We start from the raw sequence: 22,965 nt of genomic DNA, 5'->3' as shown, positions 1-22,965 counted from the left end.
TCAAACTAGCATTTAAACATCCGATACGATCCATACCGAAAATTAATTCTACCCGGACAGAACCTCACGTACATGTCGCACAAGGCTGGTGCTGGTCATTGCTACTCACAACTCACAAATACTGTTCTCGACGTGAAACTTGGTGGGCACAGGTATCATCCAAGCTTTCAGCGCTACGACCACACAGAGCACTGTTCTTTCTCGGACGCAGATGCAGAAGCAGCTGTTCATGAGTAAAGGCCAGGCTTGGGCATGATTGAAACGGACAAGAGCATCTGAACATAACCGGAGGCTCGCGAGGACCTGCTCCTCTCCACGGAGGAACGCAACTCTCGCTTCTTAACAAGTCAATCAAATAGTTTTAAGTTTGACTAAATTTATATAAAAAATTACTAATATTTATATTTTTAAATATATTTAACATAAAAATATATTACATGATTGATCTATTTGTAATATAAATAATAATATTATTTTGTATAAATTTGGTTAATCTAAAGTTGTTTGAGTACTCGGAAATCGAGAGTTGTACTATTTTTAGGACGGACGGTGTACTTAGGCTGTCTCCAGCGATATCCTTCAAATCCCATCCTCTACATCCTTCATTTACAGAATTCTCTACAAAATTATCTCCTCTATATCTCATTTCTCTCCAACAACGTTCTCTAAATCTCGTTCTCTATACATTAAACCGAAACGTATTTTGTTCCAAATTTTTGTATGTACGTATTTATCATACCTCAAACGCTATGGACATATTTTATTTTTATTTAATTCAGTGTTTGAAACGTAAAGAAAAAATAGAGAAGAGGAGAGAGAATCTCTATATATAGAGGAAACCTGTAGCGTTCTCTATTTTAAAGGACCATCTAAAGAACGCTGCTGAAGCAGCAGACAACGGAATCTTTCTCTATATATATATAGAGTACAGGGCCCTTTACAGGCGTCCGTTTGAGATAGCCTTAATGGATGGAGTATTGAATGGATGGTCTGCGCAGTCGTCAGTCGTGTTGTCAATTGTCATGATTATTGTCGTATGTGTTTTGTTTCGAGTTTTGACTCGGCAGGTTTCGCCTCAGAGCTGTCAGAGAGGTCAACGTGACCGCTCGACTTACCTTGCTTCGCTCTCAGTGCTGTCAGTGTGTGATGGTACTGCGATGTTAACGGTACTGTTGATCGCTGGTTCGTTTGGCAGCACCTTTAAGCTTTTGGCTGGCATCACGATTCGTCAACCATGAAACTTTAGGACATATAAGAGAGCAAATAATTGGCTGATTGTTCGTTCACACTTTGCCGTGCGTTTGGGCCCCGGCCCCTCACAAATTATTCAGTCAATGCTCAATACTCTGTCAAGAGAAAACAGACAAAACTTACAGGGTAACATGCGAGTAGACACTGCCAACATTCTTGCAACCTTATCTTGGTAACTTCTTCAGCAAGCAGAGCCAGATTGGTCGAATGTTAACATCAGGAGCCGGAATATTACCCGGTATCCGATTCGATTCTTCAGTTCAGTTGCGTCGCTCCCTGAAACCGTCCGCCAGTGATCTGTAGAGCGTAGATAGCTGTAGACACACATCACCGGTTTGCTTCGTTCCGTCCGTGCTCGCTGAGTGACATGACGCTGAAGATGACGCTTGGGTCACAAACCGGTCGAAATACTTTGCAAACTACTAAAACAGTTAAGCTAGACGGCGGCGGCCGCTGGACGTGATCGCGCTGGCGCCGGAGACGAAGATGGCGGCCGCCGGTCTACCCGTCAATGCGCACCAGTTTGGTTCGTCCACTTTGGACCGAAACTCAGCAGAAAATTCCAGTTGCCTGACCGGCGGCGAGGTCGGCACTTGTTGGCTGTTGCTCGGGCCTGGCTCCTGATCGGATCGACCAAGACCACCCTGCACGCATGTGTGCTCGAGATGCATGCCAAGGTGCGAGATCATGGGATCGTGCGCGACATGGGCGATGCGATTGCACGGACGGTGTCGGCAACGCCAATGCCCAGATTCAGACTCACAGTGTGGGTATCAACTAGCAGATGCAGCCGTGGCACCGTCCAACGCCCTGCTTATACAGCACAGACCATGGAAAAAGGAATTTTTTCATGAAACCGGACAACCGGTCAATTGTGGCATATGGTTCAGCAAAGATTAAAAGGGCCTTTCGGATGGAGATGGGACCTAAGAGTTGCCGTTACAAAAGCATATCAAGATAGCAAAACTAACGCACTACTGATGACATCTTAAACTACTACACCTCAATTTCTGACAGTGGATGATCATAGAACATGATGCTCTGTGCTTGTTTCATCTCTTCCTCCAAGAATGAACAATTTCTATGGCTATGGTGACAATTTTGGACGGTATAGAGTAGCAATCTATTTTACAAAAATCACACGCGAAAAAAGACAAGAAAAAAAAGAAATTTAATAAGGACCTCCCTATGGACACCATCCTCCATCATCATCACAAGCAAAAAAGCAACACAACTGGACGACCGAGAGGACGAAAGCGACGGCCTCCCCTCCCCCCTTATCGCCTGCACCGCCCCATTAATGGCACGGAAGCCAGGGCCGGCGGTTACGCCGGGCGCCGCGCCGACGTCAGCCCCTCGCCGCGGCCGGGGGCGTGCGCGGGGAGTGCGCCTGGTGGAGGAACAGCGGCGGCGCGTCGCGGCCGCCGAGGTCCATGGATGACTTGGCGGAGGCCGGCGGCGGCGCGACGAAGCGCGCGGAGAAGTCGAGGTACCCCGCGTAGTCGCCGCCCTCGGGTCCGCCGCCGGCGGCGGCGGCGTGGCCCTCGTCGAAGTTGAGCGCGTAGCTGAGCGGGTCGTAATTGAGCTTCCCGCTGCCGGCCCCGTGGCGGGGGCCGCCGCGGCGGAACCGGAGCCGGCGGATGAAGGTCTTCCACCGCGGGCCGGCCACCAGCTCCGACCACTCCCGCACCTTCATCAGCGCGTCCACCCCGCGCCGCCACCACCGGCGCCGGCCCGACGCCGCCCCGTCCCCGACGCGGTGCCACCACTCCTCGTCCGCCGGTTCCGCGCGGCGCGCGCGCGGGGACTGGGACGGCGAGGAGGCCGCCGCCCACGGCGGTGCCCAGAAGCAGCCGCAGCAGCGGTGCCCGCGCCGGGAGAAGAAGGCGGCGTCTGCTTCGTCGGCGCCGCCGCCCGCCACAACGGCGCCTCCCCCGCCGGCGGCGTCCATGGCGATTAGGGGCGTGTGGTGTGGGGTTGGGAGGCGGGGTGCGCGTCGCGGCGCGGCGCGGGGGCAGGCGAGGCGAGGGGCGCGCGGGTTTTATTGGGGAGGGCGGTTTCCGGCGGGCGCGATTAAAACATAACCGCCGGCCTCGGCGATGCGATCCCCACCGACACGCGGGGCCCGTGGGAGCGGTGTTTTCCTCGGGTTCCTCTGCTTACGTCATGTGGGGCATCTCCTTGTGGGGCCCGCTTGTCAGTGGAGGGAGTGCTGAGGTCAGCGGCCGCTGCATCGGGTGGTGTCAGTTGGCGCCAGGTTGGCTCGACGGCGGCATCTTGGGGACGGCCGGACGGGCAAGAGATGCCGCCGTGCCAATGGCCGGTGGGTTTTCTGTGTGGTTGTGAGAGAGACGGAGCTAGTTCAATCGCTGAAACGATTCTTGTCGGATGATAAATATAGATGCAACTATAGGAGTAGGTTTTTGTAAGACTAGTGTTTTTGTTACCAGATCAAAATTATATAGATCATCTCCAATCGATTACTCATACATCACATCCAAAGTACACTTCTTCTCCACTACCAATAGCTACTTTTGTATTTTTTTATAATAGTTGCTGCAGCAGACTAACAAAATTCAATCACCAAAAATATGAGGATAGGGTAGAGGGATAAATTCCCTTCATTTAGGGTGGAGGGAGGTATGTTTTCATAAGTTTTTAGGTATTGGGAATTGAATTGGTAATCTGCTGGAGCACCTCCAATTACCAAAATATATTTTTTAATATTGAAAAGAGAGATAAGTAATCTGTTGGAGATGCTTCTATAAGAAGTGTCACTGAAGTTATAGTTACTGCTACTTGCTCGTCATAATGTGTCACAAATATCAGAGGAGTTTATAATGTCACAAGTAGCTTAGCTTTGTAAGAAAAAACTTACTATGCCTGGTAAAACTCAATAACACACACGGAATGTTTCTATGCATGCATTACAGTTTACGTGCTACCCGTTAGGTGCAAGTGCAAGGGTGGTCGTGAGGGCGTCAGACGGAGAGCGGAAACGTGTGCGATTTCTTTCTTGCTGATTGGGAGACGATGTGGCTAGACATTGGACTGGAATCCACACGCACCAACAGCACCTTTTCCACGAATGAAGATAATTCATCATCTCCCATATTGGCTTTGCGCCTTTACGTGCAACATGGCCACCATCTCGCTATAACCTTGTTATTCTAGTTAATCCATCTAGTCAGTGCTTGTGCCTTTGTTTAGTACACGATAAAAGAAGTGAAGATACTCCGTCCGTTCCAAATTATAGGTATTTTAGCTTTTCTAACTATATCATTTTTACTATGTATCTAGAGATATAATATATCTAGATGCATGAATAACAAAATCTATTTATCTAGAAAAGTTAAAACAACCTATAATTTGGAATAGAGGAAGTGCAATATAATGGATCTGTGCCGATAAAAAATGTTCTTGTATTGATAGCCATTTACCGTGTGTTGTAAAATAGTAATTCGTACCCTAGGCGTGTATGGCGTCCACTACTGACTATTGTCCTTTGTTCACTAAGATTAATTGGTTTTTTTTAGTATGTTGAGGTATGTCATGGTCCTTTTTCTGTCTAATGATCACCACGTATTGGCATTGGTATCATGTTCTATTGAGTAAGTGGCCAACACAATTGAGACGGTCAGGAGAGAATTGGCGCATGATCGTTTCCTACTTTAACCGTGCTATCAATGCATTGAGGTGCATGCATCGATCAGTCCAACCAAAGCTTAAGTTGACGAGAAAATATAGGCAATTCACTTTATATTCCAACACTATCTGGGCATTTATAAACCTAATAATACATGGTGTTGTTTACAACTAGTTCCCTCGAAAACTTTTGTGATAATAAGGCGTAAAGTACACTCCAACCAATTGGGTCTCTCTCTGTGTTTTCTTTTAGGGACAGCTCAGTCTCAATAGAGTAAGCTAAACAAATGGGAGTTGAGTTGTACTTGACTTCGCCGAGAAATGGTTAGTAAAAAAGTAAAAAAACCCAGTTTGCCCATCGCCCAATTAGACTCTGTAACTTCAAAGTGCATTGGGCGCAAGTCGGTATCGCGGATTGCTCGTAAGCAATCGTGGTGGACTACGGATAGCGTTGGGTGCCCTGGTTTTTGCGCAGCCATCTTTTTTGATCCCTTGCTGCAGTCAGGATCGACCCAGGCCTGAAAAGTCGGGCCCAGCTAGCTAGCCCAATGCCCAATCGTCGAGCGCGAGGCCCCGTTGTCTTGTCCCTGGCGCGCGGTGGTACACACCAGTTCGCTGCTGCTCGCATGCATGGCCAGCGCTCCTCCGGCCGTGGTCCAATCCAAGAGCGCATGCAGATGGAGATGGCCAAGCTGCTGCTGGCAGCTAGCTTATCCATACCGGCATGACTCACGGGCTCACTGGGTGCTGACTGGCGCTCTGAGCACGGAAAAATTAAAGGGCCCAGGAAGCCATCGGATGGAGGCGTGCAGAGGAGGAGAAGAGAAGCCGCAGCCCACAGGCCGTAGCCATTTAAAGAAATGTATATCCCTCCTCCCCACACCACGGGCCGAACCTCCCGGCCTGTTCAGAGAGGTGCACGGAGGACGGGCTTGGCCAACGACGCGCAAGCGGCCCAGCCCAACACGTCCGCGACAATGGACTTGTGGGCTTGTGGCACCTCCCCGGCGGCCGGCTCCCACCGCGCTCGCCGTCGCCGTGCTCTCCCCCTCCCCGATGGGGCTGCGCGGGAGCTAGGCGTGCGTGGCTGGCGTCTCCATCCTTCTCACCAGGCACCAGCGCCACCACCTCCGTCCCCCGGCCCGCCGCCACGTCTGCAATTAGCAGCCCCCTCCTCCCCAGCCCCCACCACCTCCCGCGCCGCGCCGCGCCGCCGGCGCTGGGTATCGTTGGCAGCATGGAGGTACGAGTGGGATTGTGGCCGAGCAACGGGGCGATGGCGCGGCGCCACGCTCGCCGGACCCGCGGACGCGCCACCGCAGAGCCCTCTCCCCGCAACCGCCGCGCCCGGGCCCGGCGCTGCTGTCCTAACTCCGGCGACGGCGAGACGCGGAGACGTCGGCTGGTGCGAACGCGGCTGGCGCTTCAGGATTCGTGCGCGCCTACACATCGATCCCACCGTTCCCCTGCACAGCGGGAATCGGGGATCTCGATCGCTCCCATTTTTCTCTCAACGGAAATAATAATAACAGCTCGGAAAACAGTATCAGCCGAGTCAAAGAATCTCCCAGTTGGGGAGTTGTTGGCGGGTGCTCGCGACAGCGATCGCGCGCGCGGCCGTTGTCTCTTATATACGACGATTCTTCCTTCCGTCGCGGTGCTTCACTTCGAGCCTCCCGCCGCCCGCCGCCGCCGCCGTCTTCACTCCCTCTTCGCCGGGGACCTGATCGAGGTACGCTTTATTGTTCTGTCAGTTTGTCGCACAAAATTGCGGCCTACCTATCTCTTCGCGTTAGTTTTCGTTCCTGCACAGATCGAAGACGATGGCTGGCGGCGGCGGCGCATGCCCTCCGCCGGGGCTGGGTTTCGGCGGCGAGTACTACTCGGTGGTCGACGGCGTGTGCAGCCGCGACGGCAGCTTCTTCGGCGGGAAGCCGGTGCTGGCGCAGGCCGTCGGGTACGCCGTCGTCCTCGGCTTCGGCGCCTTCTTCGCGCTCTTCACCTCCTTCCTGGTACTACTTGTTTACCTTATCCTGCTCACCAAGACACCAACGTCTCCATCTCATGCGTGACTCCACACTCCAGCGCTTTGATTCTTCTTCTTGCTCTAGTCTTGTTTGAGACTCTGAAGTCTGAACATACTGACTGCAGATTTCCAATAGAACAGTAGCACGTATATGCATTGCACACGCAAATGACCATGCATTATTGCTTGCTACCATGCATGATTGATGGTAGATTCTTTTTACGATTTAGTAAGAGCGTAAATTTGCAAGGTAAAACTCTGTAATTAAAGTCGTACTACTCAGCAATCTGCATGAGAAACAGGTTACCTAGCTAGGTAGTTAGATACTTAAATGGTGTTTTTTCACACCTAACACAAAATAGTGGGCCGGGAGATGCAATGAAGATTCTTGCAGCCATAAAACCAAACTCTAATCGACTACTAATATAAGGAATTTTTCCAATTTGAACTTAGGAAAATGAACAGTTGACTTGCGAGAAATAGAATGATTCTGTGTGGCCAGATTCCGTTTTACTAAAAAGGGCCGGATCATGTGTGCAGAATTGAACAACATACCGAGTTGCACATGCGGCCGGATTTGACTTTGAACTTTTTTTATTTTCTTAAGTGACAGTTGGGTTTTCTTTCAGCAACAGTCAACATGGTATATGCATAGGCACCATGCCACTATCCGTATATATAAGAGATTTAACCAAAGTTCGACTTTGCTTTATGAAAACGAAAGCTGAAGCTGGCGTACTGAAATCACACAGTTATCCTTGTGCCGTCCCTTTTGAGAGTTACAGACAAATAAAATTGACGCATGTAGTTCCTTTTTATTGGTGTAATTATGAATTGATTTATGTGTCAAAGTCCATGACTATCAACTGGGAGCATAGATATAATTAAACTCATACTAATATAAAATGATAGGACCACATGAATGAATGATCATATATCCTTGTATTGTCACTATGTAATGAGTAGGAGTAATAGTCATTTTGCACCAAGAAGAATAAAAAATAATAGCAATTAGTTAATTTCCACTATATAATACTATACGTTTTATATATTTACTAAAGCTTTCAGCATAGTTAAAGTCCTAGCTTCGCCCTTGTTTGTTGTCCTGCTACACTGTCAGCAATTATGCATTGCATATAGCATTAACTTCCTACTCATGATTCAGAATTGTTGCACATAATTGCTTTGCCAAATTAAAACAATAGGCCTTCCTTTGTGCTACACCAAATAGAAATCAAACCAAAATATTGACCCATCCAGCTATTTTACAATCAGGATATAGGGCTCAAAGTCATTTTAGTGGTGAAACATTATATATCGAAGGGCCTAATACAACAGATTTTTGGCCGTAATGAATTTTAAAAGTTAGTTATATGTGAAGTACTTTTTTGTATACCTATGTACTTTTCCTACCCTACATAGCAATTTTCAGAAGTTTTTTCAGCTTATTATGAGTATCTATGCCTATCATCTCTATGCTTAATTAGTTGACCAAAGTACTAATAATCATATTAGGCACATATACTCCCTCCAATTAAAGAAGGGTAATGTTCATACAACGATATGATGACTGATAAATTACTTCACAAGTATTGGAATATTTTGAATGTAAAATATAAAACATAGCAAATAATGGAATATTTTTGAACCACTTTTTACAATAAATTCAGTTATACCATAGAACTATTGAGAAGTATATCGATCTTAAAGTTTAAATGTGTTCACCACATATATACAATCAAAATGATACTCTTTTATCGCTGGAGGCAGCTAGTATGCTCTTGTTAAGGAAATATACTATGCTACTTTTAATTCAAGTTGCATTTACTGGAACATTGATGAATAAATTGATGTATTACTGAATTTCCTCATTTCTTCATATACGCTATATGATGTAACACTTTTTATACTTGGTTTATAGAACATATATATTTGATCATGGTAAAAATGGTAACATTAGTTTTCAGAAGAATGACACATATCAGTGTGAAATTGCATTAATAGAAATCAGAAAAGATTGACTTCTTTTTTTTGAACGAAAAAAGCAGTGATTTATGTATGTGTATTACAACATGCATATGACCTATGCTTTACAACTATCTGAGTTTAACTTGCATTCCTTAAACCATGCATGTTTTTAATTCATATTTTCCCCATTCCTATGTTCAAAGAAGACTAATATTTGCCATGTTCCGTAATTCAACCTCCAACTTAAGTAAACAGCATATCTTAGAAAATTTTCTTACATGGCATGTTTTCAAAAAAAATTCTTATTTCCAAGCGCCTTATATCATATTTTTCCTATGTTTTTGAGTCCCCAGTCCTCATTCCTATGTTCCAAATAAGCCACAAATTGTCATTCATGAAGTTTTAAGAGCCTTTCGACTTTTCCGAACTTTGAAATTCTAATTGGAACTCACATGGAAGGGTTAGTTCCATTTACAACCTCACAAAGGAATTCCTTTTTGTATTTCCCTTTTTCTAATTAATGTGTTCCATACTTCCATCCAAGGGCCCCTTTAGAACAAAAGAAAGAAATTAAGAAGATTCCAAATTATTTGAATCCAAAGGAGATTCCTATACGAAAGGCATGCTAGGTCGCAGTGTAGGATTATAACTGTGAGTGCCCCTGCACCGCAGGTGTGGCTAGAGAAGCGGTATGTGGGATCGCAGCACACTTCGGAGTGGTTCAACACGGCAGGTCGTAGTGTCAAGACCGGCCTCATCGCCAGCGTCATCGTCTCCCAGGTACACACACTGATTTTACTGACACTTGCTGATCAATTTCCCTAGCTTGATCTGTCTGTCTTCAGCTGGAACTAGTAGCTAATGAAAGCATGGAATGGATTGATGGATTGTGCATTGTCGAATCGAGCAGTGGACATGGGCGGCGACGATCCTTCAGAGCTCGAACGTGGCGTGGCAGTACGGCGTGAGCGGCCCGTTCTGGTACGCCAGCGGCGCCACCATCCAGGTGCTCCTGTTCGGCGTCATGGCCATCGAGATCAAGCGCAAGGCGCCCAACGCGCACACGGTCTGCGAGATCGTGCGCGCGCGGTGGGGCGGCGCGGCGCACGCCGTGTTCCTGGTGTTCTGCCTCACCACCAACGTCATCGTCACGGCCATGCTGCTGCTGGGCGGCTCCGCCGTCGCCAACGCGCTCACGGGCATCAACGTCTACGCCGCCAGCTTCCTCATCCCGCTCGGCGTCGTGGTGTACACGCTCGCCGGCGGGCTCAAGGCCACCTTCCTCGCCAGCTACATCCACTCCGTCGTCGTGCACGTCGTCCTCGTCGTCTTCGTCTTCCTCGTGTACACCTCCAGCAGCCGCCTGGGCAGCCCGCGGGTGGTGCACGACCACCTCACGGCCGTGGCCAGCGCGGCGCGGGACTGCTCCGCACCGCTCTCGCACTCCGACCAGGCATGCGGCCCCGTCCACGGCAACTTCAAGGGATCCTACCTCACCATGCTCAGCTCCGGAGGTCTTGTCTTCGGCATCATCAACATCGTCGGCAATTTCGGCACGGTCTTCGTCGATAACGTAAGCCCGGCCGGCACTTTTCTTCGATTCGGTTATTTCGATTCAGGATGGCATGCATCCAATCCAAATTCATTTATGCGATGGGGTGCAGGGTTACTGGATGAGCGCGATCGCCGCCCGGCCATCGTCGACGCACAAGGGGTACCTGCTCGGCGGGCTGGTGTGGTTCGCGGTGCCCTTCTCGCTGGCAACCTCGCTGGGCCTCGGCGCGCTCGCCCTGGACCTCCCGATCACGGCAGCCGAGGCGGCCAAGGGCCTCGTCCCGCCCGCCACCGCCACGGCGCTCATGGGCAAGTCCGGCTCCGTTCTCCTCCTCACCATGCTCTTCATGGCCGTCACCTCGGCGGGCTCGGCTGAGCTTGTGGCCGTCTCCTCCCTCTGCACCTACGACATCTACCGGACCTACATCAACCCGGACGCCACCGGCAAGCAGATCCTCCGCGTGTCCAGGGCCGTCGTCCTTGCGTTCGGCTGCCTCATGGGCGCCCTCGCCGTCATCCTCAACCTCGTCGGCGTCTCCCTGGGATGGATGTACCTGGCCATGGGCGTCATCATAGGCTCCGCCGTCATCCCCATTGCTCTGCTGCTGCTCTGGAGCAAGGCCAACGCCATCGGCGCCATCCTCGGCACTGTCACCGGCTGCGCCCTCGGCGTCACCGTCTGGCTGACGGTCGCCAAGGTCCAGTACGGGCGCGTGGACCTGGACAGCACCGGGCGGAACGCGCCCATGCTGGCGGGCAACCTGGTGTCCATCCTGCTGGGCGGGGCGGTGCACGCTGCGTGCAGCCTGGCGTGGCCGCAGCACTACGACTGGGAGAGCAGCCGGCAGATCACCACTGTGGAGAGCGTCGCCGCCGACGGCGAGCTGGCGGAGGAGCTCAAGGAGGAGCGGCTGGTGCGCGCGAAGCGGTGGATCGTCAAGTGGGGCGTGGCGTTCACGGCCGTGATCGTGGTCCTGTGGCCCGTGCTGTCGCTGCCGGCGGGGAAGTACAGCGCCGGCTACTTCACGCTGTGGGCGGCGGTCGCGATCGCGTGGGGCACCGTCGGGTCGGCGGTGATCATCTTCCTGCCGCTGGTGGAGAGCTGGGACACCATCTGCAAGGTGTGCGAGGGCATGTTCACCAGCGACGCCGTCTACGAGCGCCTCGACGACATGAACCTGCGCCTCAAGGCCATCATGGAGGCCATGCCCGAGGCGGAGGAGCGCTACCAGGAGATGCAGAAGAAGGGCATTGGCGCCATGGAGATGGCGCATCATCCTGCGTCCGGCACCCACCCGTCCACGGTCGCCAATGACGACGGAGATGATCTTCCCCATGCTTAAGATCAACTGATCAAGATCAAATACTAGCACTGTTCTTCAGTATCGATGATCCACACACATTCAGTAGCAGGCTAGCAGCAGCTAGCTTTGTGTATCTCCTGCTGCGTCGTGTTTTTGTACAGTCAATAAGTCTTGTACTGAACATCGATAGACTTGGTCGATTGTTTGTACTTACAGTAGTTTTGTCTGTCTGTTGTGTATATGCAATGTCTGGGTTGCTCGTTTTCTTTGCTAAATGACGCGTAATTCAATTTTATATCTCTTGGATCTCCCCTGCATTGTTCCTTTAATTTCTCTCTCCACCATTTTTTCCTTAGCTCCGACAAGCTTGCGATCCCTTGGCTTTTCTAATCACGTGATGGTGTTGAAATCTGCAACTCGTACTTGTGTTGTAGAAAAATTTTATGATTACAAGAGCTAAACCGTGTTAAAAAAACACCACGTTCGCTGAGAGGATCTGGAAATTTCCATGTTAATCTAAAAAAGAGAAGGATTTGCATCGTTCGTTGGATTTTATGAAGATCTAACGGTCTAAACTAACTTAAGAGTTCATATCAAATAATAATACTAAATAGCTAATTTTGGAATTAAAAAATAATAAAAATTAGAATATGATCAAAGAGTCCAAACCAAATACTATTAGTAAATAAATAAATTCAGAATTAGAAAAATAAAAAAATTCTAGATGCTAAAGATGAGGAGCGATATTTTAAAGATGTCAAGCATGATATTAAGATTGCATCTCACTTTTGTTATTAGATCGAAGGAATAGCATCAGTGCTAGCTACCTCTAGAAGACCTGGATGACAGTGCCAAGCAACAGAACGTAGGATGTGGCGCCACCGTCTGGCTGTCCCAACCGAAACCAAAGATGTCGGAGGCATAAGACGTGTCCGGCCGGTTAGTTTGTGGAACGTAACAAAAGGCGATCGAGCGATATGAGATGCGTGCAAGGCTATCTGATCGAAGAGACATATAGGTTCGTTGTGTATGTTAAGTGCACTCTTACACGTTAGTGCAATCATATTTGAAATGTGATGCACAGGAACCGATACGTGAATATATGTCGTTGTAATATGACAAAAATCATCTCGGATAAACAAGTAAATAAATAACTAAATTATAGGAAAAATTTAAAAATGTTATTTAGTTTCAATAATATTTGGAAGAAAATTGCTTAAATAAAGAGCACAGATACCAATTTTTTTTATATTATTGTCACTACTGACAACTTCATTTTCTTCTTTTATAATAAGTTGACCATTATCTCAATTACATAATTACATATGTGTGCGGTTTGCTTAGCAGTTTTCCGGCAGTGCAGAGTATAACAACTACGTAATGGCAATTGCCACCTTTTAACGTTCAATTTTCCTATGATATTAATTTGGAAAATGTTAGAAAGATGCATGCTTCTACTTCCGATCGAGTTACAAATAAATAAATAAATATTAATTGTTACAAATCAATCATCATGTATCAGAAGTTAAGTAGTGACTTGACTATAGCATATTATCAATATCTCAAACACCAATACCTTCGACGATAACGAAGTAACCTTGACGATTATTAGGATTTATTTGTTGGGCTTCTCCAATAGGTTTCGGTAAAGTTCTACCAAATACATCATTATAAAATGGCTTCGTCCAAGAAACTCAAATGAAATCCCAAAATGGCTTAAAAAGAGAGGAGGAGAAAAAAAATGGTTTCACCGGCTTCTCCTCACCCCTTAAGTTGTAAAGTGTTCTTAGAATTACCATATTACCATTGAGAAGCTACTTTAGTAAATATTTTTGAAAAGCAGTTTTGACTCCACGAAAAATATGGTTTCACCATTGAAGCCAAAACTAAAGCAATTTTAGAAGAAGATAAGGCCCAACCAAACAAGTCGTTAATGTGCAATTTAGGAAGCGTGTTAGCAACTTAAAAAATCATTAGCATGGCTATGGAGAAGCACAATTTAATAGCATTAGTTTAAAGGCAAAAACTATGAGTAAAATAAAGTAGAGAAAAAGTTAACATGAGTCAGATTTCGAGAGAGAGAGAGAGAGAGAGAGAGAGAGAGTGACGTCGATCATAGAGGATGGCGAACATAAAGAAGAAAGTTGTACCTTGCCAGGTGTAATAGTAAATCTGTAGAGCCCATACATGTCATATGATGAGGAAAAGGATACAGCAGCCATCATCGACAATATAGGTGCGTGTATGCATAAAATTTAGAAATTGGAGATGGAAGAATAAAGAGAAAAACTAGCTTCCTGCGCTATTTGCGCGGACCACCCATACTAGTTTTTCTAATAGCAAACACTAAAGGAATATTATCTACAAATGAATTTTCTTGGTGAAGTTCTTTGGGCGAAATATTTTGTATTGTGAATCTTTGGCTGATTGCCCGTTGGCAACAATCTTGAAGAATGATGAGCCTCTTAGACCGGCATGGACAAGAAGTGGCAGGGAGTAATCATAAGAAAGAAGGATGTGTCTTGATGATGAGAGCTGTATATATATATGCGCCATCCCGGGCGACCTCTCAGTATATCCATATTAGGCTGCTTTAGCTTGTATGATTCGCCCCCCCCCCCCCCCCCCCCCCCCGACCCACCCAAAGTTCAAATCTTAGATCCGCTCGTGCTGGACACATTGTTGAAGAAGCTCCTACCTGAGCCAGTGCACATTGATAAAAGCTAATTGCATCAAGTGCTCCTTCATGTCACATTAATTCGCTACATCAAATGCTCCTTCATGACACATTAATCAGTGAATGGTTCATATTTTGTAGTGTTCCTTCATCTAGTACTCTATGATAGCCCATCTTAACTATTTTATTTCTTCAAAGCAAATTTGCGAGATCAAGCGACCCTCTGTCGGAGCTGGTAGACAGTGATTAGATTCAAGGGCCAAAAGACAGAAGGAATAGGAAATCACAAAGGATTTGGGATGTTGCAAAATTTTGGTTCGACTATCTCATCTTTTTGTTTCATTGTGGTTCGTCGAATCTATGTCTTGATATTGTTGCTAAAAGTGAGATGACTTGTTGAAATTGTCCATTCTTGATGTTACAATGGTTTTAACTGAACTCCTGTAAAAATTCTTGGTCAGCACACAAAGGGAATGCATCTTCAATGTTGTATGAAACATAAAACGATGTTGCGGCGAGAATTTTTTTTCCCTGGAATAAGTGGAAACATATGCATGAAATAAGCTATTTTATACTCGCTTTTATAATGATACAAATTTTAATTCCCGATATCTACGATATCGTTTTTCAATGCTGCAGAACTAGAGTTTGCAGAGACGGCGGGTCCTGCGGATACGAGACTCGAACCAAATGTCTTGCAAATGCTGCTCATAGGCCGTAGCCGGTAAAGGGAAAAAAAAAACACTTCCCTGAGGCCCAAGGCCCAAGTGCTCTCTCCACACGTCGTCTTCCCCCATCTGGCCGAAACCATCATGTCTCCTTCAGAGCCGGCTCGGGACCAGAGGCCGCGACACGAAGCCTCTGGAAACGCACGCACGCGCTCCACGTCCACGAAGATAAGCTTCTCTGCTCCGTCTCCGCTCCCGGGCCACAGCCGCTCGCCGCGCGCTCTCCCTTCGTGGCCGAGCCGCATCTTCTCCCCCGCGCGCCGACCCGCTCCGGCGAGCTAGGCATGGCCGTCCTCCTCCGCGGCACGTCCGCCGCCGCCACGACGGCGGCTCCATCCTCGGCGCTCCTCGCCACCACCTTCCGCCGCGCCCGCGGCTGCGGGCGCCTCCTGCCTGCAGCGCCGCGGCTCCGCCGCGCGTTCGCGGCCCGCGCCTCGGCGCAGCCGCTCGAAGTCTGCGCGAAGGAATCCATCACCGTCCCGGGTCGCCTAGGCGACTGTGAGCTCCTAATCTATCCCTGTTCGTGCGCGCGCGCGGCTCCTTGTAGCAGTAGAACGCGGGGTAGTAGCTGAACTGACAATGCAGGTTGTGGTGGCCGCTATTTGGATTCGGGGAGTTATTCTGAGTTTAATTTTCTGCGTCAAGACTTGATCCGCGAACGCTAGCTTGAACGTTTCACTTTCAATTTTAGAGTGATGGTAGGTTTGCAAGTTTGATTTCCATGTTGCTATCATGACTCATGAGTGGTTTATGATTATGAATACACATTAACACACGTAATATGTCCTAAAACAATCTAGGATGGAGTGAAATGCATGGTGGTAGCTTAGTAGTAGGTTTTAGCTAATTAGACAGATTGACAATCTAATTTTCATCCAGCAATTGTTTTGAAGGAAAAAAACATCCACCAATATGCACTTATCCAATTTGCAACAAAATGTGTTTACTTGGTGTCCTTGTTCGAGCCATCATCTACATAACAAAATAAACCGTGCAAGTTCTGTGAATCATGTAGCCAACCATACTGCGTTGCAAAATCCCAAGGTGTATTTTTATGATCAATTTTCATTTGAGAAGGTTGATTTATTTGTTTCGTCAGCGTTTGGAGCCAGTGGGTGTTAATATTGTTGTAGTGTTTTAAGAGATGGACATGTTAAGGTGATCTTTGGAGTTCGATTTCTTAATTAATTTAAATGCTGCTTCCACCCTCCTGTGCTGCCTTCTTTAAGTTTTCCACGACCGTATAATCTGTTTAAGTGTTTATGGGAAAAAAAAAGTTTTGGGCTTTGAATTTGGTACATGCTTTGTTCTCTTTATGCTTAAGTTTTAATAACTTAGCATTGTGATCCGTTTTTGATAATTTTTGTTGTGAGTTTACACCATTTATAAGGATTGATAAAATATAGTATGTGATGATCACACTAAGAGTGAAACTTCTCCTTTTCTGTGTAGAATAAAAATGCTTTATACTGGGAGTATTAGCTTCAATTGATTACCTGTTCCTGTGATAGAATTATCAGCACTCGGAATTCAGAAATAAACTAAACTAGGTTTTATCGTTTTTCTAATCTACATTTGCCTGCTAATAGCAAAAGTTGCTCTGCAGTTTCTACTACATGTTTAGCTCGAGCAGGGGAATTACCAGTTGCATATTACAGATCATAGTATTCAAGGGAACACCATTTATCATATTAATAGTGACTTCATTAATCTAACTAAATGTTTGCAACGTCACTTTAATATTAACATCTGATTGATACTAATTACTAAAGAAAAACAGGTGGGCAGCATTGATATTACCCAGAATGGAAGAGTGTGAATCATGTTTTCACTGAAGTTAGAAGTGTAACCATAACTTATGGCTATTGCAAGTTTTTATGGTCTGATTGTTGAAACACTGTCATTTATTTCACATGTTGACCACAGGTCCATTCACACAAAGGGTTTTGTTGACAATAGAGGAGAAGCATCTGCCATATAATCTAAAGCTAGTTGATCTAGCTAATAAACCAGATTGGTACCTCTCTGAAATTTGAGACTAACCTTTCTGAATTTAGATTATTAGTGGATGTTTCTCGGCTTCATTGTTCGATGGCCCTGAATCGCCATTCTTGTGTTGCTTTGTCAGGTTATTTGAAATCAATCCAGAAGGTAAGGTGCCTATTGTGAAGCTTGAGGACAAATGGATCGCTGATTCCGATGTTATAACACAAGCATTAGAGGAGAAGTACCCTGAACCACCCTTGGCAACTCCAGCAGACAAAGCTTCAATGTATGTGATTTTTCCAGTGCCCTAATGAATGACCCTGTTTTACCTTCTTGCAAGGGCTCTCTGTTCAGCACTATTGTTTTGAATGGTGAGCCATCCATGCATATTTTGTGTTAATTCCTCTCTTCTGCCCTTATCTGTTTCATTCTTTTTTAAGAGCATCTATGTATGGCTAACCATACAAAATATTACGTTTCATCTTTCTGCATCACCTAATGTAACTGTGCTGTAGCCATTCTTTGTGATTGTCCATAAATTGTGACTAATTGACCTGGTATTTATCCATTAAATCAGTGTTTGTATTGGCACATCCTACATGATATGTTGTTTGATTTGTACCTTGGAGTTATCTACAACTTTGGTAGCTTCCTTTTGTTTTGTTAATACTTGGCAGTAATGCTAGGACCGGCATCATAACTATTTTCAATAAATTTCATTGCAGAGGGTCAAAAATATTTTCCACCTTCATCGGTTTCCTCAAAAGCAAAGATCCAAGTGATGGAACAGAACAGGCACTACTTGATGAGCTGACTTCATTTGATAGTTATCTAAAGGATAATGTAAGTGGGTTAGTGTCAATTGTAATGTTACATGACTGCTTCCAACTAGTACCATGGTTTTATGAGCTGCAATATTACCTAATCTCTATAGGCCCTTCTACTAGCCATATCCATACTCATTTCAGAAACCCCTGTTCAGTGTTGCATGAATTATACCATGTGTTTGGTCACAGGCATTGAAAAAAATATACTATGTGTAGCCCCTTTTCTTTCTTTCCTTTCCCTTTTTTTTGGCTTATGTGTGGCCATCCCTCTCGAGTCCCAACAGCTGGTGCACATTTTGACATCTTATATCCAAAATTTTCATGTCCCATGTATCTAATGCGCCCCGTCCTCAGCTCATCATCCTCCTCCCCATCACCACCCACCCCGCTCCTCACTGCAGCAAACAGGCGGCGGCCGCCACCAGCCACCAGCAGTCACCGCGCCCTCGCCTTGCCAGCCTTCTCGCGCCCTCGCCGGCCGTCCCCTCGCCGCTCCTCGCACCACCGGCTTCCGCGCTGCCCGCTGCTCCACGTCCACGCTGCTCCTCGTGCCACCAGCCTCCGCGCCGCCCGCGCCCTCGTTGCGCCTCGCCGGCCATCCCGTTGCTGCTCCTCGCGCCGCCAGCCTCCTCACGCCCGTGCCGCTAGCCTCCTCGTTGCTCCTCGCCGGTCGTCCTCGAGAGTCGAGGCACCTTCCCCCGCGGGGCCCCGCAGGGACCGGGGATCCATCGGGGCTGGGGTCGGGGACGGATTTCCCCCCGTTGAGCGTATCGGGGCCGGGGCGGGGAACAAGACTCGGGGATCGGAGCGGGGACGGGAGCTGTGTCCCCAACCTGCCCCACCCCGTTGCCACCCTGACATGACACTAATATTGCTTCATATTCTGCTGCATTACATGCTAAAATGGTTAAAGCTACATTGTGACCAATGATACCAGCTGCAAAATTTGGCTTCTAAAATGACTTGTTTCAGTGCATGCTCGAAGTTAGGAAAAAACTGACTACTAATCCTGAATTACTTACAATTGTATGGTTCCTTAGAATTATTGGTCATCTAAACTGTAGTTTGCCCTCCAGTGATTGCAAAAGTTACCTTTTGCACATGTTAGGCTATTTTAGATTTCAATAAACCAAATGCATCACTTCATGGTTCTCAGTTTGTTTAATATAACATCAGTTCTTATATAGATCTGTTAAATTTCAAATATGGAATATCATGATATCATTTGCGAACCATTAGTAATTAGAAGTAGAACAGCCTTGAGTGTTTGTTAATTAACTCAATTTCAGTCTAGCAAGTTTTATCAGCTAAGATGAATTTGTTATATAAAACCTTAAATTACATTCAGTTTGTGTGAAATGTGTTGTTTACTCCACAAGAACCCTTTTATGTGGGTTTAATGATTAGAGTATGCTTTATTATTTAATAACTTAATATCCATTTCTGTGTACTTCATCTGAAATTATCTATGTTCTTATTCTGAGATGCTGTTTGGTCCAGGGTCCATTTATTAATGGAGGAGCAATTTCTGCTGCTGATCTCTCTCTGGCTCCTAAACTATATCACATGGAGATAGCTCTGGGTCACTACAAGAATTGGTCTGTTCTGGATTCACTTTCACATGTAAAACAATACATGAAGGTACATTGTCATCTTTTGTGCAAGAAACTTTGTTCTCGTCTTTTTGGTACTTGGTTTTTCTTTAAGACTGACCTGTACTTGAACCTGAGGTCGATCCAAGGAACATGGAACTAGGGTAGCTGTTCTAGGTTCAATTAATTTCTCCTTTCTGTCCTTCGCCTAAACAGCAGACACAAGTGCTCTACCAGTTGCATGAAATTTTTGTGCTGTGTAGTTCATATGTTCATGTTTGAAGAAACATATTGTGGGAGTGAAAAAAGAAGCTGACTATTTTGTGGGCGATTGGGGAGCTTAAGAGATGACTCATGAATCCAAGTCCATTTTAACTCGACTATCCCAGTTCTTAAATAGCAGCAAATTGGTTATTCTTATGTTGCATGCATAATGCAACATACACCACTGGAAATCACCATGAACTCCTATAGAAGTATTAGCAAGGCATGAGAGCATAGTACTTTTTGCTGCTAGATATTTTTTTTCCTTGAACACGCAGGATAGCTGTGTATTGTTATATTAAATAAGAAGTAGAGCAAGGGTAGAACCCTTACAACACACCCACACACCCCAGAGATTCTTAGGTTTCACGCCCATGACTATAAAACAAGAACAATCTTGGCCAAAGAATCTAACCTCCTTCAGATGCTAGGGCTATTAGGTGAGAGATACTTCTAGCCCCAGACAAACACCACAAATTCATCTCATCACTAGCAAACATCAAGGCCCCAACCAGGCTTGGAGAGGCTCCATAAAGACACATCTGTTCCTATGATTCCAAATTGACCAAGCCCCTAAGATGGCGATGGAGTTGAGATCCTGCCGCACTTGGCCATCGACCTGTGCAGAAACTTTAGCCCACCAATCATCAAAGGAGAGTTCTCCAGGCTGCGGAGAAAGGCTATGTAAAGCCACCTTTTGCATAAGTCGAACCAAAATTGATGAGCAAAAACATGAGCGACCGGTAGGTGATTAATCAACTCTGCCTATTGGTCACAAAGTGGATAGCGATCAGGGTGCATCTGGCCCCATTTAGCAAGTCGATCAGCGGTCCAGCTCTTGTTATGTGCGACCAGCCACATGAAGAAACGGCACTTGCCTGGCTCCCAGGATTTCCAAATGCGCTCCCAGGTTTAAAAATAATAGAGCCCTGGGGAAAACCCCTTCATAGTTTGACTCAGCTGTATATTGACCAGAGACGGAGAAACGCCACACAACACCACTTTAGCAAGGGCGTCCTGTAGCTCAAGGAATTTAGCAATAACCCTCAGCGAGAGTGCCCGTTGTAGCTCAGAAATCGGAAATCCATGTGTTCTCTGTGAGAGCTTCTAGAACAATATGTTTATTTGCTTTTCCTTTGGGCACCAGGGAAAGGGACGGGGCACAAGATCCATGATCTGCTGCCCATGAAGCCATCTATTGTTCCAGAATAAAATGTTTTTGCAGCTAGATATCATTTCATATGGTTTACTTTATCTCTTCCATTTGTTTGACATCTTCCTAAGGAGTTGGCCTTGGGCACTCTATCCTTACTGGAACATTTGAATTTTCTTTTGCAGTCAATTTTCTCAATGGATTCTTTTGTCAAAACTCGAGCTCTGCAAGAGGATGTAATTGCTGGATGGCGCCCAAAAGTCATGGGTTAAATCACATTTGTAAAGTAACAAGTTTAGGTAAACTGCATATATATATTCTCGTTGTAGAAGAAAGAACATTTGCATGTCTAGATTTGCTTGTTCTGCTATTGCTTTTGTGGTAATAATGATGATAGGATGCACGGTTCATACCTATGTCATAAAACTAGAAGTATGGAGGCAGGCTTGTTATTGGCTAATTATATGCAAAAACAATATTTAATCTTATGTGTAAAATACATTTTTGAGGAAAAACATATGTAGCGAACAGTCTATAATGTTATTGGGCGGGCATTTCTGCTACTTGCTTATACAACATTAATATCTGTTGTTGATGGTTAAGAGTACTCCAATAGTAGTTATTCCCCCGCTTAACGATGGCCAAATTTTTGTGTAGCGGTTTAGTCTTTGGCCTTTAATTTCTAAATTACGTTAGGCTAGAAGCTAGTGGCACCTCTGCAACTGTTGTGAACTTGTTATGGGCCTCCTAAACCAAGCCCAGCAACCAATATATCGTCATAGTTCATACTGCTTTCCCTTTCTGAACTTTGGCGTCAGCTCAACTTATTCATATGTAGAAACTAAATAGAAGACAGTAACATCATGATGTTTGGCTTCTTTGATGATGCTGAATAATATCATCGCAGCCAGACCATCACATAATATTTTGCTATTATGATCATCCAATTTTAGTTGTTAAAGTAAGGTTTGATTTTTTTTTTTGGGACCAAAGTAAAGTTTGGTTGTGTGCAAACATGTCTGCATTTAACCATAACCCACAAGATATTTCTATTTCCCCAAGTCAGTTATCACAGTACTATCTTCTGTATCCTTCTCAATGGACCCTGCCAGTTGACACTCCATCTGAGCTGGTAGTGAATGTCTGTTGGAAAGTGAGAATCTACCATTCTGCTGTTTGCAATAGAGATATGTGATGTCATTCTTTGCTTAAATCAGTTTCACGTGATGTATAACTGATTTTAATAGAGACATGCTGTTTTGGCTAATTGGCTTGTACCAAATGGCTTATCATGTGATGTTATGTTTCTTTTGTATTAGGAGAGACGTGGCTATCAGAGGATCTAGATGCACAGGTCCGTCGCATGTGTTAATTAAGTCTGTACATGAAAGGTGTTGGGTTTTTATTGGAATTTTCCAGAGCATAGCATGCAAGCTATTCATATCTGATCTCCTTTGCTTCCTGTGTGACATAGACAATGTCAATAAAAATCAGAGATCTCTCATGGAATTGACCATTATTGTCGACCTCCATTTTGTTGAACAAAGGGGAGTTGTTGTGTAGTTGTTTAATGCACAATAGCAACGTTTGTTTAACAAACATTCCAAACCAATGATCAGTGGTGCTGACCAACCTCTTGGTGAAATCATGAAAGATTAAACAAAGAATTACCCGTTTCATTACGTACTTATGGCCGTTCCTTGTGATTTAAGGATGCAATTGCGGAAACACTGAATGTTGGAGCCAAGGTTACAATCATTTGGCCCATCCTAATCCAAGGTCCCACCAAAAGTGATACCTTTCGGCTGATTTCAAGCTACAAACCTCCAAATATATTTATCCAAACGTTTGCATGCGTTCATTGAAGCGTCACTGTTTCTGCAACACTTGGGACACTGAACCTGCAGTGATTGACAAGAGCTTTGCACTCAGCATACATGATTTGAGGCGTGGAAGTTCCAACCGTCACGCTTATGCCCGTGGTAGGTGA

The 22,965-nt window shown here is 45.9% G+C and overlaps 3 protein-coding genes across 5 annotated transcripts; 2 read left to right on the top strand and 1 right to left on the bottom strand.

The window, feature by feature from the left end:
- Positions 1-2,229: 2,229 nt before the first annotated feature.
- LOC112889719 lies at positions 2,230-3,273 on the bottom strand. The gene has a single exon (XM_025956479.1). It carries the CDS (start codon positions 3,200-3,202, stop codon positions 2,600-2,602), a length of 603 nt encoding a protein of 200 aa, XP_025812264.1. The 5' UTR covers positions 3,203-3,273; the 3' UTR covers positions 2,230-2,599.
- A 2,756-nt stretch (positions 3,274-6,029) lies between these two features.
- Positions 6,030-12,023, top strand: LOC112888457 (urea-proton symporter DUR3). Of its 2 annotated transcripts, none has more exons than XM_025954678.1 (5): positions 6,030-6,628; positions 6,710-6,908; positions 9,563-9,670; positions 9,801-10,463; positions 10,555-12,023. In XM_025954678.1, the coding sequence occupies exons 2-5, from the start codon at positions 6,720-6,722 to the stop codon at positions 11,785-11,787; spliced, it is 2,193 nt and encodes a 730-aa protein (XP_025810463.1). In that variant the 5' UTR covers positions 6,030-6,628; positions 6,710-6,719; the 3' UTR covers positions 11,788-12,023. The 2 variants fall into 2 exon arrangements, with proteins under 2 accessions (XP_025810463.1, XP_025810462.1); XM_025954677.1 differs by having other exon boundaries at positions 6,693-6,908.
- A 3,239-nt stretch (positions 12,024-15,262) lies between these two features.
- On the top strand, positions 15,263-22,642 carry LOC112890073 (probable glutathione S-transferase DHAR2, chloroplastic). 2 transcript variants are annotated; one of them, XM_025956919.1, is made up of 7 exons: positions 15,263-15,651; positions 17,080-17,170; positions 17,282-17,425; positions 17,865-17,982; positions 19,467-19,607; positions 21,161-21,274; positions 22,298-22,642. In XM_025956919.1, the coding sequence occupies exons 1-6, from the start codon at positions 15,438-15,440 to the stop codon at positions 21,245-21,247; spliced, it is 795 nt and encodes a 264-aa protein (XP_025812704.1). In that variant the 5' UTR covers positions 15,263-15,437; the 3' UTR covers positions 21,248-21,274; positions 22,298-22,642. The 2 variants fall into 2 exon arrangements, with proteins under 2 accessions (XP_025812704.1, XP_025812703.1); XM_025956918.1 differs by having other exon boundaries at positions 22,295-22,635.
- Positions 22,643-22,965: the final 323 nt, after the last annotated feature.

Source organism: Panicum hallii, chromosome 4 (genome assembly GCF_002211085.1).
Source record: "Panicum hallii strain FIL2 chromosome 4, PHallii_v3.1, whole genome shotgun sequence".
NCBI classification, from domain to species: Eukaryota; Viridiplantae; Streptophyta; class Magnoliopsida; order Poales; family Poaceae; genus Panicum; species Panicum hallii.
This window is presented reverse-complemented; position numbering and strand designations above follow the sequence as displayed.